Raw genomic sequence first — 17,208 nt, 5'->3', positions numbered from 1 at the left:
GACCTTGAAGTTTATCTGGCTCCAGCTCCCATGCCATGGGCAGGGACACCAGACCAGGTTGCTCAGATGCCCATCCAGCCTGGTTTTAAACATTTCCAGGCATGGGGCATTCACATGTTGAACTTGATGAGGATGGATACTGATTCAATATCCAAGTCACTAATGAAATGTTAAATCAATACTATATTATCTATATTATACTATAATTAACTCAGAGGAATATCACTCAAAACTGACCACTAGTTAAAATTCAATCACTGACCACTGTCCTTTAGAGCCCATCAGTCCAGCCAGTTTTTCCCACAGTTTGTAGTTGACCTGTATGTAATCTAGTCCATGTATCCCCATTTTGACTACAAGAATGTTACACACACAACCATGCTGAAAACTTTGCTAAAACCAAAGGAACAGGCATCCCCCTTCCTCTTTTTCCAGAACAAATAATTTTATCACAGAAGGCAACTATGTTGGCAAGGCATTATTTGTACTTGGTAAATTCATGACAGTCTATACCAATCTCCTTCCTCCTCATGTGCCTAAAACAGCTTCCCAGCGACTCAGTTTAAACTAACGAGTCTGTAGTTCTTCTATCCCTTTTTCATTTCAATTCTAGCATACATCTTTCCAAAGGCCAGGGAGATGCTTGCATAGAAAGAAAATTGTTCTCCTTTGTAAGTTCTTTGGGAAATGAAGAAAAATTAAATTTAGCTGCCAAAGTTTTTCTTTTAAGTCTGATTTCATTCATTTTCCAACTTAGTCTGGTTACCAAACCAGGACTCTAACATTTCTATGTTGTTTTGGGAAAGTGCAAATATTGATAGAAGAAACTCCTTTCATCACAAAATATTTCTCATCTTAAAAGATGTTTGCTGTACTGAAAAAAAGAATGAAGAATTAGAAAAAATAAAGAAAAGTAAGAATGAACAGACTTGTAGTTTCAACAGTTTTAGAAGAAATACACATATATACATCCACTCCTGAATTGCAAGTGATAGTATTGATCCCCAATTTGTGATTGTAGTCAGAAGAATCAAAGATGGTATAACTTTTCCAATACAAATTATGGTTACTTCTTCTATGTCTGTGTAAATATAACATTTAATATCACTTCTGCTTGAATATCCTTATAATTCATTAAGAAATGTTTTTGGAACTTCACAATTATTGTAAGTACACCATGATTGTAAATTTTTTGCTCCATCAGGTTTCTTGCCTTCAATGCCTCATAGTTCAATGTCTGAGTCAAGAAATTTTCCCAAGATTTATTTATCAGTTCTCTCTGTTCATAGGTAGCTTGGATCTGTAATATAAATGACACAGCATGCAACACAATGCTGGTATCAGATCTCTTCTGATTTCATTGCTTGTGCCATTTGAAAAGCACGTTGATCTCCACCCCTTTGGCTACATTAGCTCATCCCTCTCACCTGAGATTGGACAATAATGTAGTAAAGCACTTGCCCTTTAAAAACTGCACTTATGCACTGTCCTTATAAACAAAGAGGTTTTTGTGCAAACTAATTTTCCTCTCTTCCAACATGTATGTTGGATGAGGCCCAGCTCTTTCAGGAATACATTCTGTATATTCTTACTGTCAAATGCTGAATAAAAGAGATAGAATCAGTTCAGGTGACAAAAGTGCAGTCATCATAATGCAGGACAATCTCTCAAAAACACTAGCATGACATTTCAGACAACTGGACCAACTGATCTTGTTTCTCAGAAAGCAGGGGAGAGTGAGACAACAGATGAACAAAACCATTAAATGTTTGATAACCAAAGCTGGAAAATGTCTATACCTTCTCCTTCTCAGCATGCTGGGAAGCACAAAACCCTACTTTCTGAAGTAATAAAGGCCCATGAATATTCAAAAAGGGAGCTTATAATAGAGATTTATATTTCATTTTAAGAAGCAGGTGTAGTTGTAATAGGTACTTTGTATTGTTATCTGCTACAGATGAACATGGATGCAACTCTATAGTAAAATAATGATCATTTCTTGCTACCCCATTGCTGATGCATCACTGATGATACTGCTTCATTTTTTCATGTTGCTCTCTAAATTCTGTGGAATTTATAGAAGCTGGGAGGACTGAGGTTAACCTAATTTAATTTAAAGTTAAAATTTGGCTGCTGAGACAGATTAAAACTTTTCAAGCAGCGTTCACATACAGGATTCTCAACATTATATAATAAGAAAATCTGCATATGAATGGAAAAAAAAAAACGCTTAGGTGGGCTTTCCTTATTTAAATACTCCTTTGTCTTACTTCCTTGTAAGTTTTTTTCTTTTCCTGGATTTCCTGGTGGTATTGTCTTTTAAGCACTTCAGTCTGCAGAGCAAAAACCGTTTTTCCAGTATTTTCTGACTCCTCTGAAATAGATTTCAAGGTTTTCTCATCTGATTTAACAGGCCTGAATTCTTCTTTTATTTCTGCAGATATTTCGCTCCAAACCTCTCCAATCTGTGTGCGAAACATACACCATGAGATTTGGTATTTATCTCATTCTTCAGTTCCAATTATTAAAAATAAAATAGAACAGCCATCTCTCTCATTATTGTTGTTTGACTTCTTAGAATTTTTATGCAAGGTTAGACTGAACTACTACTATGCCAGATTCAGTCATGATAAGCTTCCCTAAGCCTTCCCAAGCAGCCTTACTGCTCAAGGATGCAGTCCTACTCTCCAGTCCTTCCCCAATTTCTTACTCCTGGCACATTCCTGTTTTGATCTGGCAAACAGTTAAAACTATTTTTTTCCGAGTTATTTTTAACTAGCATTAGTTTCTAGTCTTGCTGCATGGTCACAAATATTTGTAGCAATATGAAGCAAGAAGATGGGGAATGATGCAATGTTGGAAGTGGGATTGCTTCTTTTGCTGGCTTTCACTATCTGAAATTATAGGTGACTTGTGACATAGGGGACAACTTTTGAAGGGTTATTTGTTTGTTGTGTCCAGAGATATACTTGTTATTTTTGGGAATGCAGGTACGATAGTATTATTTGCTTGAACTATACTCACTTTAAAATCAAGATAATGTTGTATAATAGCAAGTGTAACAAAATCCTCAGTAGATAGGCCAGGCAAATTTTCAAAACCTAAAAGAATATTAATCACATCAATATGATGAATTTATCTTAAAATATAATATTCTAAAAACCTTATTTGTCATATAAACATATGCAATACTTCATCACATACACACCAGTCAGTCACTTTTGATCCTGAGCATTTTCTGCTGATAAAAACCCCCTGTTTCTCCATAATACACTCTCTCTGTACTAAAATCTTTACTTATGAATGGCTCTGTCTGCCTTCCAATCACTTGGTGGGCCAGGATGCTACATTTCTGTGGTAAGGGCTTAATTTCTGTTAAAGCAGACAAACAGTTGAGTCTACTGATCACAGGTTCTGGGGCAGCAGTTCAGCTGACAAACAGCTTAAAACACAGTTTGCTTTAACTGTGAAGTAGCCAACAGGAAAATTATACTAGTGCTTTGTTCCAAAGCTGTGTAATGAGGGTGTCCCTCCATCTTGTAGATTATTGTCTTCAGCATAATGCCTTGAGCATCATGACTCCATCTTTTAAAACTGTTCCCAGTATGTGTAAAAGAATAAGGTAGGAAACTATGATTGCTGAGACTATTTTAAATTTTTTGTTTGTGCATTGAATGATAATGGCACTTAATTAAAAAAAATTAAATATAGTCTATCAAATCTCTTTCTAGACTTCATCATATCATCTGTGTGGTAACTGGGAAAGTAGCATCTATCTAGAGAATAATTACATCATGTTTTAAAGCTAAGAAATACTGTAAATAAAGACCATTTACCACCACTGATTTTCTAGATGGTCGTGTTACAGGCTGTTATGGAGCTTAACAGTAAGAGGAAGTTGCTGACAAAAGACTATATATCCATATGTTATTGTCTACTTTCATATAATTCAGTACTTCACAGGAGACAGTACAATGTATATAACTAACGTGGAGGATATCTGTGAATACAGGAGAAAGCTGAAAGAAAATCTTACGCCTTTTTATTTTAGTAAAGAATTCAGCTGTGATCCAACATTTAATATAATTAACATTACTAAAATTAGTAAGAACCTGGGTTACAACAGAGGAGCAAGTAGCTATAGATTATTAGAAAAACTAAGGATGTTTTCAAACCAGCTCATTCTCTAGGTAAAGCAGAGAACTGGCTGAAGCAATCTAACAACAATTACTGATTATCTTTGAACTGCAGAGGATGGACATGAAAACAAAAATAAGCCTAAAAAAACCCATGAAAGAAATAATTAGATAAATAACGTTTATGCAGCTAAATGTTAACAGTAAACCAAATTAATATCCAACATGAATTACTGAAAACTAAGACCCAACTTTTGTATACAGACAGAAAAAAAAATCTCATGGATGTGGAAGAATTTATCACTTATCTTGAGTTCAGTCTAGGTTTTAAGACAAGGGTATAATGAGTTCAGTGTACAAACAAAGAAAAATTAAGAGGGACTGCCACACTTTGAGAGAAAATATTAAAATGCAAATTAATCTTGCCACTCAGAAAAATTATCTAAAAACACAGAATTTAATTCAGTAAGGACAAACAGAAAATTCTAACTGTAGGAATAGCCACCTGTACAACATTCTAAGCTGAATGAGCAAACATCGTGCCACTAGGAATACTGCTATTGTTACATTTGTGTCTGAATGTTTATTTACAAGATGTGTAGAGTAACATAACTCTATCTGGCTGTGAGATTTCTGCTGGAGTACTTTGTTCAGCTTTGGGACACTACAGACCAAGAAGAATTTGATTCAATTGGAAAGACTACAGAAAAAAAAAGAATAATTAGAGATTATGTTAGAAAATGCAATCAATGAGTAATATCTTTCTCAACTTAGAGAAATAAATGTACAAGTGCTAAAATACGTGAAAAATCTATTGTGTGTGGGAAAATAAATTGCAGAGAATTTCAAGCAAAGTTTAGGTTTAGTCCTAAAAAGATTCTTCCTGGTGATAGGGACAGCAAAGTAGTCGGGAAGTCTTGAAATCCCAATAAAGAAGGATTTTTTTAAAAAACATAACAACCAAGCATTTATTAATTAGAGAGTTCTGATGCTGAATCACAATGTTTCCTTTGACCTTGTTTTTTTTTTGTTTTACAGTGACTTTATTGGTAAGTTCAGTTTAATGACAAATATGACACTAACAAGGCAACTGATTTGTCTTACCTAGCTTGCAAAACAATGAATAAATTTTTGCCCGTATGCTCTCTGAAATTTCCATGATGGCAAAACTGGGACAGCTGGCAGGCAGTGGAATGACCTTTTGCTGTTTCTGGAAGCTGGTAGCAATAGGTCTCTTGGTGTCTAATATAAAAACACAAAACCAGAGTAGAAGAATGAAGTAGTAGTATGTTCCCAGACTTAGAGGAAATCTGTCTTACTTTGTGGACACACAAATAATTTTGATTGTTTGGCCAAGAGTTTGAACATAATTTGGGTCAGGAAATTTTAATTAGCATGACTAAAAATTTGTGAGAACAGCACTCACTTCTTTTTACCACATAGAACAAAACACAATGCCTTTCGTGGAAGAAATTAAGCAGTTTAACTGTCTAGCATTAGAAAAGCTGGCCATGGTTCTGTTCAATACTTGGTTCATTCCCAGCTGATGTAGAAAATGCCATATACTGGCCAGAATAAAATGAAAATAAATGAAAAAATAAAATGAAATTAAAATAAATGAAATGGAAGATATTTTAGGTTTGGTAAGACTTATAGTGTAAAGTTATAAATGCTGTTATTTACTGTCATCAGAATTCAGACTACAAAAGCAAATAATGTCATTATTTTACTGGACTGCTCACAGTTCCACATGCACCATAAAACTTACCAACAATCCTTCCATATTGATCCCGTCTGACTCCCAAGTCCAACTCCTCCTGTCTCCATAACTGTATTAGAAGGTTAGCTGCTGTTTGATCTCTCTTCCCTCGCCAGATACTCATGTGCAAAGCGGTTTTAGGCTTGTCAGAAAATTCAACCAAGATTCCAAGAATTATATTGCACAGGTTCTTTTCCTTTAACTTTATCAAGGACAAAGTAAAGAAAGTTTTAAACTGTTCAAAACACAATGATGTCTTCTTTCTGAGAAATTGTGTACTATGTAATCAAGTAACTGCAAGCTATTCATCACTAGTATTTGCACAAAATTCATGTATAAGCTTGTAAATCCTTAAAGTTTCTGGGATCCTGCTATGCAAAGTTCCATAAATCAAGGAACATGAGGGTAGGATCATATAAGACGCATTCCTGTGTGTAGAATCACACAGTAGATTCTGTGTACATGGCTCTACGATCATATGCTGGAGAACACACTGCTACCAAGGTTTATTGTTGTAAGAAACAGAACTCGGAAGGCAGAGGCTGAGCAGTACCTCACAACACACCTTCTGTTTTGTGGCCAGATCTTTTGGCAGCAGCTGAGAGGAGGCAAGGGCTTCAAACTGAAAGAGGGTCAGTTTAGATTAAATATCAGGAAAAAATTCTTTCCTTTGAGGCTGCTTGCCCAGAGAAGCTGTGAATGTCCCAACCCTGAAGGCTGGATAGGACAGGCTGGATGTGATTTTGAGCAAACTGATCTAGTGGAAGGTGGCCCTGCCCATGGCCAGGGGAGTTGGAACTGGATGATCTTTAAGGTTCCTTCCAACCCAGGCCATTCTGATTCTGTTATTCTGAGGGTCTGCAGCCTTGCACTGCAAGAACATCAGCGGCTGACAGCACAACCATGTGAATGAGGAGTGAATGACCCAAGGAAAAGGTGCCTTTTTACTTCATAAGAGGTGAAATGTCTGTGCCAGCTCCATGTCCAAGATCCACAGAAGTAGCTATACACACAAGATACATGTACAAAGTAACTTCAAACATAAATACTGTTAAAGCCATCAAGTGCTCTTACTAACTTCCAATATGAAGAACTGAAGTGCTTTTCTAAAGAGAGACATCATGCAAACTGAGAGCATAGTTTGGGTTTTCTTTTCAAAAATAGTTTAATTTTGTTAAATTAAAAACTCCCTCTGTCAAATACATGTTAAAAAAATATACAATAATTAAAATATAAAAAATATATTAAAAAATAGGTATAAAAATATACCTATACAATAATTTCTGAGCAGATATCCTGGTCTGTCTGAGGAAATTAAATATAATTGAGATTTTTTTTTGTTTGTGGGTTTTTTTTGGGTTGTTTTTGGTTTTTTTTTTTTTTTTTTTTTTTTTTTTTTGTGGGTTTTTTTGGTTGTTTTTGTTAGTTTTGATTGACTTTGTTTGTATTTTTGTATTATACCAGTCTTAGGAGATACTGCTAAAAAATAACACAATTTGCCATGTTGTTTTCCTACGCTTTCATTCTATAAAACCAATCATAAAAATACCTACTGCCAACAAATCCAGAAGGAGAAAAATGCCCTGTTTTTCAATAAAAGAGTCCTCTGCAATGTAACATCCAATGACACAGGACCTTAAACAGAAATAATTTCATTTATGTAGAAACACTGTTATGATTCTGAACATTCTACAATCATCTAATTTATTTTGCTGAATTTTATACCATTTGGTATGCAATATGTAATATGCTTCATACCTTCAGGGAGTAGAAAAATCATGTTTCACATGCCTTTTCATTTACACCTCTAAATATACCCTGCTTGACTGCTCTTTCTTCTCCTGCAGGTGGCACACCTTCCTTGAAACAGCCTGATAAATTTGGCAGGCTCTCAATGAACTGGAGTATGTATTTGAACTGAAACTAACTCAGTAAACGAGTTTAAAATGTAACCAGGTTATGTCCCTAATCTGGTTTATTGTAGGGCTGTGTGGATATTTCTGCCAGCAAAAACAAGCGGGTGAGTCAAGCAAGACTTTTTTTGGCAACAGTTTGCTTCTCCCAGATTAAAATGATCATAAAGCCAGCATTCATGTTGCTGTTGCTTCTTTACTTCCTCTGCTATGGTCATTAACAGAGAAACTAAAGTGAGCTCCAGCATAAGTATTTTCTCGTAGCAAACATATTTGATTTTTAATGTATTTATCAACCTCTGCCTTAAAAAAAATTAAGTTTTTGTTTTCCTCCTATGTATTGGCAATCTTTAAAATATTTCTAGCCCAATATAGCCAGTTTACAAACAATTCTTATGTTTACATAGTTTTTTTGCCAATATTGATTTATTCTTGCCTGCTGTTTACCTCTCTAAAGTTATTTACAGACTCTAACCATATGCCTCTCTTAGAAAGTCTTGAGTCACTCTGTGTGTCTGGAGGTCACTCTGTGTGGGGAGTGAGGTTGTCACACTGAATCCATATTTAGAAAATCTTACATGCAGTGTATTCCATTTCTTTTGCATAATTTTTAATTAGTCAAATTTTATGAAGAATTAGTATACATTATAAACAGAAGAAAGGCCTGTATGTGCAGAGAAAGGTCATAGCATTGCAGACCTAAAATACAAGACTTGACATTTTTCTGATTTACTGCTGCTAAAATAGTTCACTAACCACAAGCAGTCGAGTGCACTGAGGAGGAGACAATTGTGGCCTAATCCACAATACAACTTCCTTGGGTCCATCTTAAAGAATGAGATGAGTATACCAATTCCTTCACAGCTGAAGAGATCCTGTTGAAATGTTAATTAAAGCAATGTTTCTTAAGCCATATTTACTAAATTTAAACATGTAAGAAAATACAATGGAAAATAGGAAATGTAAATATTTATATTGTAATAAATTTGGTCCACTTGTTAGAGCAGGATGTACACATAGGAAGAAAGATTTTCAGTTTTTCCAAAGTGCTAATTCATCTCTTAACACATTTTCATATATCCATGTCAAAATAATGTAAATTAACAATCAAATAGGTTCAACACTTGCTAGTGGATTTCTGAGTGTTTTGATATTTTAGCTGGGTCAAGAAACATGACTTTTTAACAATGAACTACAATTGACATCTGCTTTTCAATTAAAACACATAAAAAGCAGTGTCCCTTAAAAGAAAATATAATATGTTTTGACATTTTCTGCACAGTATAAGGTAGAAAGATACATACCTTTCTGTGGACATCATTTTCACAGAGAACAGACAAAATAAATAATATGTCAGCTTGGATTTCCAGCACAACAGTACTTTCTTTTTCTTTAGATTTGTCTGCTGCATACTTTAAGATGTCTGTAAATGGATATATTTTATATATATGAATGCTCTATACACATGTCAAAATTCTATTACAGCTGCTGCTTTTTACAAAACTCGAATTTATATGAAAGGATTATTAAAGTAAGTTCAGTTTTATCTCCTATGTTTTAATAATAGCTTCCAGAAGTGCAGCACTCTGATGCTGCAGTTTCATGGCCTTTACTCTTGGTGACAATGACAGCAGCTTGCACTGACTTCCCCTTGTTCATACTCTGTGCTGCCCCTTATATTGCGTCAGTGTAAGGAATTCAGGGAACTGATATGAATTAAGGAACTCTTAGAAAAAGACAACAAACTGGCTGGTTCACTCTACTCCACAGCTTCACAAATGTTTGAACTGGCAGTGGAAATGTGGGAAAGACATGAAATACCACCATTGCTGAGAAAATCAGCCTTGGAACCATTATGTGTAAGAGGCCATTCATACACAAATTCTCCCCTAAACTAAAAGTTACTTGATTCTGATATGTAAGGTATACTAATAATTTTGCTTTCACTAAAAGCTGTAGGTTTCAAGAGTTTTCACTGCAGTTGAAACAAGGCTATAAAATACTTTGTTTCTAGGCTTTTTGTTAGAACATATTCTTTGAATTCCAAAGGATCTTTTCTGTTTTGTTTCCTTCAGAGTACTGAAAACTTTCTGTTATTGTAAGAAAAACTTAAACCAGCTTGTTTTGGAACTTAAACCAAATTTAACAGTAGGTATGTGTTACTGAACAAGAAATACTCTAAAATTGCAGGAGTAGTGATTAAGCAGTTTTATTCTGCTTTTTTCCTTCACATTGCTCATATAAAGGTACCTTGTTACTAGTTTTATTCTATGCTAAGAGGAGTTGTGGAAAGCAACACCATGATAGACCTAGGTGGAAAAATACTCATGGGCTGGAGTTTCTGGGGACTGCCACAATGAAAACAGGATCTACCAAATGCAGTAACACAAAGTGAGAAGGGACAGCTTTTGCTCTGAAATTAAACATCTAAACTTTTAAAACTGCTTTGCTTAACTCGTTTGATGTGTATTGAAATGGAAAAAAAAATTAACATCAAATCAGTTACATCTTGGATTAATTGGTAGAGGATTTTTAGTTTTTCAGCAGTCAAAGGACACACTAAAAGCACGGCACACAAAAAGCATGAACATTCTCAGTACAGAAATGTACTAATTAAAGAACAGCAATACAAATTGTGCTTTACCCAGTAGCTGGCTAATTGCTCCCTGGTCACACAAATTTATGCTCACAGCATCATCATAGAGGGCCACAACAGATCTCAGAGCTCGAAGGCTGTAGCGCATTTGCGCGAGTTTGTTGCCACGACCACCTGTTCCATGGAAACTGTTACCTCGACCAAAGAAAGGATCTATGGAGCAATCACAACAAATACTGGTTTTGGCAGATAATCTATGTTCAGAATAATGTGCTCAGGAAAAATAAAAACAAAACAAAACAAAACCCAAAACACAACAACAAAAACTCCCAAACCCCATTGAAGTTAGAAATTATTCTTGTTTAAAACCATCTAGTTATAAACCTTTTTGTGTAGAACTACACTTTTTACATGCATAAGAAAGGTAACATTTTGGTGAACATTTAAAATTATTATACATTTTTTAACCTTACTAGGTTCATGAGCAGTTTTATAAACTCAAAATATGTTATGTTTAGTATGACATTTAATATCCACCTTTTGATCTCCATTCAACCCAAATAAAAATTTCTTAGGAAATTTCTGAGGAAACCTAGGAAGACATACCAATTTTACGAGGAAAAATACCTATCCTTAGAAATCTGGTCAATAAAACTGAGTGCACTTAGTTATATTTTTGCTTAGCCCACACTCTTATCTGATGCCCAGATGCCAGCTGTTGTCTGGAACCTGTCTCACTATGTACGACTCTGAATTAACATGTCCTGTCCCATGGCAGGAATTCCTGCTTGGACTTCTTGCCACAAGGAAAGGGCCTGACTTACCTAAAATACAGACAGTAGAAGTGTTTGTCTGAAGGAATATCAGTATAGTGGTACACAGGGAGAGGGGCACCAGCTCATCTTTCAGTAGAAAAAAAAAAGGATGGTTCATTGTTTTTTGGAAACATTTGTTTCCTAGGTGGCCTATGAAAAAGAATCATTCTGACATCATGAGTTTTACATTTTCCTTTCCTGTCAAAGAAAGTAGGCTCAGTTGAGCTGTTTTGAAGTTACCTGTGTGTGAAAGCCACAAGTACCCACTGACCTTGGCCTGTACACCATTCTAGAAACATAAGGAGAAGAGTATTCGCTTGGCAGGATAAGTATTTGTCTACTAACACAGGAGCCACTGAAGCTAAAACAGCAATTGCATGAAGCTGTAATTCTTCATATTGGGCAGCAGACCAGTCAGGAAATCCAGGCTTTTGATTTTGTTTTACATAATAAAGCAAAGCTGGCATCACATGATTTTCACTGAGGAGCTGCAGAATCCAGACAAAGAAAAAGAGAGACAGTTTACAGGTTTCACATGCAAGTAAGAAAAATCTAAAGGGTGAGTCAACTTTATCTGCCCTACACCAACAAAATTACATATTTATTGAGAAAATATGTCATGAACACTGCAAGTACAGGCAAACTCTTTTTATATTCTGTAGCTTTCCCAGAGATTGTGGTTTGCTAAATTTTATTATGCTCTTCAGGTGTATTTCAATAATGCTCTGAAGTCACTTGTCAGCAATTTTCCTAGCGTGGTCTAAGTTCGTAACTTTCTAAAATAGGAATTGTAGGCTGCTTTCCAACAGCAGGGCTTGGTCTGAGGCTGTGTATGAATTCTTGATTTGAAGAACAGATAATTTCAGTGTACTGGACTATGGTAGATGGACAGATAAATAATAGTCTCATGATTCTTTAGTATTTTTTTTTTTTATAATTATTATTTCTATTCTGTTACAACTTACCTGTGCAGCAGATGGGTCTTTAGAGAAGATTCTTAATACATTAAATAGTAACTTCTTCATCTCAAAATCCTCATATGAGTAGGTAAGTTTAAAACCCTTTACCAAGGGATTGGGAAGTTTAACTATGAAGAAAATGGTAGGTAAGTTTAAAAAAAATCATAATTAAAAGCAAAAAATTGTGTAATTATGCAGTATGGAATCTCTTACCTTCAGGACATGTTGCAAGTACTATTAAGACCTTTGCAAATCCACTTTCCTAATAGGCATTCAAAAAACATACATTAATTAAATTGCAGTGAAATTAAGACTTATGATTTATTTTTGACTTGACTTTTTTCTTCAGAACACAAAATTTAATGTATCCTGTGGCAGAATAAACAGAATTTTATCAAAGAAGAGAACAACCATTTGTACATTATACAACAATAAATAAGTGCAGTCCTAAGGGTACAATCAGTGAAACCCATGTTTCATTCAGTACAAGTCTGAACTTCTGTGGGGAAGTCCCAAATACTTGCATTCAGTACTATAATCTAACACAAAAAAATATTCTCAGTGTTTTTAGAGCTGTTTTTTAAAATGCATTTGGTCATGTTTTACATCAAGGTCATCAGTACATATAATTTTGTGGTATCAGTTGTGCATACCAATGCACTTAAAATTTAGAGCATTTACAAGTAAGCATATGAAAACTGCATGTATGGGCAAGAAGAATTTACCAATACTGCATATGAAAAGCTAAGAAATACAATCTTGTAAATCACAGCTCCTAGAGAGTTAACAGAACGACAATAATGTCTAATATAACTACGGATAGGACCAAAGCCAGGAGATGTCTATGCAGCACATTAGATGAAAAAGAGTGTTGTTAGTGAGGTAAGCAATTAGCAAACCATTTTTTTTCTAACACAAAGATAATAATATCATTAGGAACTTTACAGAAATTTTACAGTTTGCTTATGATGAGAAAACTTTTCCTTTTGAAAGGCTCAGACTCCTGTACTGATTTGTGAACTATATAAAATACAAAACTGAAGTTGCTTGAATAGTATATTAAGAAGAAAAGGGAACATTCTGAAGCAAATTACTCTAATATTATCTATAAAGGCAGAATTAAACAGTAATGTTAATGTTTTTTCTACCTGATATTTATACCTTGTAAAATCTCTAGGCAGGCTGAGAGTAAAGAACCTAAATTAAATTGTTTTAATATTTTCTTTGCATAGAAACAATTTTTCTTCCTCTTAGTATAAGGACTTAAAGATACATATCTGGTTTAGTTATTTTGTAGGAATAAAATGCCCTGTTTCTACAGCCAGATAAATAGTTTGAATGTTTTAGATATCCAATACATTGCTGCAACAGTGTAACAGATATTTCATACTATTTGGTGTTAAATAAAAAGCTTGAATGAAAAGTCTGTAATCTTCATTTAGTAATACAGCCAATTGGTAAACTTCTCTTCAAGAGGGAAGTAATATATTCCAGAACAGCCAATTGATCCACAGGGATATGATTGCTTAATTATTCAGTATGTATGTCACAACTTCATTTGAAGCTGTAAGTCTCAAGCGTAAAACAAGAGACTAAAGCAATATTAATGTCTATATAAAGTTAATTTCTCTGCAGGTTTCTCATAAAAATTCTAGAATATTACAGAAGAAGGACTCATCTACATTTCAGGCAAGTCATGGTAGTGCATTATGTGACGTAGTCTTTAAAAGAATGTATGTGCCTCTTATTAACAGGACCTAAGTAATTATTTTCTCAGAATCTTACTTAGAGCTCCTGAGCTGATTTTTGGACACCCTTCTTGTTCCCAGTTATGAGGAACACATTTAATTTGGGTCATCTGAATATAACCTACATCTTCAAACAACAAATGAGATTTAGTGCAAAACTCATTTTAGGAGAATGGCACATTCAAGAATCCATACAAGAATACAAGAATTAACATTAAATTTTGCATAAATAACGTTAATGTGATTTTCTACGTATTAAATAAGGTTGATGCTAGTATTCTGGGCTAATGACCTACAGATTTTAAATCTCTTTGAGGTAAAGACAACTGCAGAAAGAAGAAATGTTTTCTTGCTCAGCAAATCCAAGAAAGAAAAAAGCACTGGAGACACAGGAGAAAAAAATATCAGAACCCTAATGGGGAAGAATACCAAGCTTATAAAAGCAAAGGAGAAGTTATTAGTCTCTGGAATACAACTCTAAATACTTACAATCATAGGTACTGCAGGGTTTTCAGCTAGCAATGTGGCAATCACCAAGAGGTCATTCCGTAGCTGATAATCACAGTGCCGGAAGCCACACATGAGGTCTACAAATACTTCTTTCAAAGCACTTAAAAGAAAATGAAATGCATTTTTTACCTTTCCCTTTGATATTCTAATGTTGGACAGCTCTACATATATGAATCCTCATTCAGCATCATACTTTTCAAAGCCTTAGGGTTTAACTACAAGAGAAATAACTTAAAACTTTATTATGAAGTGGATTCTCTTGAGTACCACTAGACATCCTATTTATTTGTAGATGAAAGATGCATGTATTAAAAATTGCATTTTCCATTCTTTGTATTATAATTAATTAATACAAAGACAGTATTTACTCAAATGTGGAGCTGGACATTACTGAATGATTATTGAGAAGAAATAATCCAATCTTAAATAGTTGAAACAGTCTAACTCACTAAGGAAGAACCTGTTATTTACTCCAGCAGAGGATCTAGAAATAAACCTTGTATATCATGGCATAGAAATTCCTTGTAATTTTGTAACATCAGCCTTTCAACAGTGAAGGAATACTGGTCTGTTAAGCCTAATATAGGAACTTCAAAATGCTGCAATTAACTCTTCTATTGTACAAAGCAATAGATAGAGCCTCCTGCACTATGCAGCAGATCACCTTTTTCTTGCCCTGTAACAGCAACCACTATGTTAATACTGAAAACTTAATGAGGATGCAATCAGAGACCCATTTGCATTTCTCTCAGTTAATTTCAAACAAAATCCTACACAACAGCATGCTCCAGATTTCTCCAAAATTACAAAATTAATTCATAAAATGCTCCCTGTACTTACTGTACACATTCCAAGCTTCTGAGCTGATTAACAACTTCTTCTTTTGAGGCTTTTTCTAGCAGGTTCCATAGGATATCTGAGGAACGGAACACCAGCTCTCCTGAGGGGTCAGCACCATTTAGACACAAGCAAAGCCTACTGGCTGCTTGGGCCTTCACCATTTGTCCACAACTTATTCCTGAAATTATATAAAGCACAGTAATTAATTCTCTATAGGTCAGTAATTGTTTCAGGAATGTTCAGAGAACAAATGATCTAAGATCAATGGTAATGAGACTATTGAAAGAACAGTTTGTACTAACCAGAGGTAGAAAGATGCTGGAGAACTTTAAGTACCCACAACTTCTCAGTAAGTTGATTTTCAACTAATGCTAGTGACAAAACAAGAGCTTCTGCTAATCCTCCTGCTTCAGCCATCCGGATTTTATAGTTTGGACTTGTTGGCTGGTAACCTGCACATACAATATCTTTAGTTAAAATGCAGTAAATACTCAGAATTTTGATTACTTCATAAAATGTTCATACTTTTTTAAGAAAGGATTGAAAATTGAGTATTATATTTCAAGCAGTTAAGAAAAACAATGCAATACTCAAGAGCTGCTTTTCTTATATCTGAATAGTGCCTATAATGTATACAACAGACTCACCCTCAAGCAGACTTCAATGCCATAGAAACAAATTACTTGCTTCTTAGAATTTAGACAATGAAAGCAAAAGCAGGGCTATAGAAGTGAAAAACTTTCTTCAGTCATCAGTAACCTAGTTCTCTTCATTAGCCTGTTGACTAGAGAATTACTGCATTCTATCATCATATTACTTAAAATAGTAAAATCAAAATCCAAACTTTGATTTACAAGGTTGACCTTCTAGTGCGTCCCTGTTTTTACTCCTGGCCATGCATATGCAAATCTGTATTTCATTACTGAATTATGGGGAAGGTGAAGCATTGAGAAAATAAATTTATATTTATTTTTATATTATGATAACTCATGAGAGCAAAGTTTATCTTAAGCAGCTTAAAAATATATATGTGTATATATACACACACACACATATATATCAAATGTCATTAAATACAAGACTGATAAATACAGATAATGCACATGGTGAAATGAGGTTTAACTAAGCACACACTCTGATAGGCTCCAAGTTGAATTACTTTAAAGATAAGTGAACTCTGTAGGGTCAGACTTTGGCAAGATTTACATATACGCTTAGAGATGAAATATTTGACCTAAAATCAGACTGAAACACATTCTTCATTTCAAGATAACGTATCTTATTTTCTAAATTGGAAGAAGAAAAAAAAAAATTGCTCAATAACATTCTTTTATCCCAATGGAATTATTTACAGATACAGAACTCAATGCACACATAGCTACTTGCAGGATTTGAGTCTTGTTTGTAAGGTAAAAACAGATTTGGGTGCTTTCATATTTCTAGAATCTTGAAAGGGTTGTAGTAGCAGCAGCTTCTTTAGGCCTCCTAAAATAAATGAGAACTTGTAAAGGGCATAGGACTAGTGCCCCACTGCAGGAGCACAGCAGGGGAGCACACTGACATCAAGCATGCTCCTTGACCTGCACTCTCGAGCCACAGTGTGGCAATATTCACTTGAGGCTGGCTGCCATAAATACAGTACAGTCTCAGAGCACGTGATGTTTCGCCCCTGTGGGAGGGGATCCATGACTGATTTCACCTAACAGACTCTGGCACCATCAAAGGAATTATATAATAGTGGATTCTGATCATGCCTGAGTTCATGCATAGCCTTTTTCTGCAGAGATAAGTCACACCATTTATTTAAACCTATGCTCAAATGTGTCCATATACTATGAACTCAATCAAATTTAAATGGGTTCAGATCTATCCCTCGCAACAAAAGTGAAACTAGAGCTGCTTCTCTCCAGGCTATATATCAAAACCTGAAAA

The 17,208-nt window shown here is 34.8% G+C and overlaps 1 protein-coding gene across 1 annotated transcript in view; it reads right to left on the bottom strand.

The window, feature by feature from the left end:
• The window catches only part of LOC128814170 (GTP-binding protein 10-like), a 60,126-nt gene that overhangs the window by 36,629 nt on the left and 6,289 nt on the right, over nt 1-17,208 (bottom strand). The window contains exons 7-21 of the mRNA XM_053989779.1: nt 15,579-15,728; nt 15,277-15,454; nt 14,416-14,536; nt 12,392-12,440; nt 12,185-12,306; nt 11,491-11,707; nt 10,453-10,617; nt 9,113-9,231; nt 8,565-8,683; nt 7,449-7,530; nt 5,905-6,097; nt 5,241-5,378; nt 3,025-3,101; nt 2,271-2,465; nt 1,214-1,300 (exon numbers count right to left, since the gene is read on the bottom strand). Coding sequence (XP_053845754.1) covers nt 1,214-1,300; nt 2,271-2,465; nt 3,025-3,101; nt 5,241-5,378; nt 5,905-6,097; nt 7,449-7,530; nt 8,565-8,683; nt 9,113-9,231; nt 10,453-10,617; nt 11,491-11,707; nt 12,185-12,306; nt 12,392-12,440; nt 14,416-14,536; nt 15,277-15,454; nt 15,579-15,728 — 2,012 coding nt within the window. The remainder of the gene's footprint in view (nt 1-1,213; nt 1,301-2,270; nt 2,466-3,024; nt 3,102-5,240; nt 5,379-5,904; nt 6,098-7,448; nt 7,531-8,564; nt 8,684-9,112; nt 9,232-10,452; nt 10,618-11,490; nt 11,708-12,184; nt 12,307-12,391; nt 12,441-14,415; nt 14,537-15,276; nt 15,455-15,578; nt 15,729-17,208) is intronic.

Source organism: Vidua macroura, chromosome 1, assembly GCF_024509145.1.
Source record: "Vidua macroura isolate BioBank_ID:100142 chromosome 1, ASM2450914v1, whole genome shotgun sequence".
NCBI classification, from domain to species: domain Eukaryota; kingdom Metazoa; phylum Chordata; class Aves; order Passeriformes; family Viduidae; genus Vidua; species Vidua macroura.
Note: the sequence above shows the minus strand (reverse complement) of the source record. Positions and strands in the feature narration are given on the sequence as shown.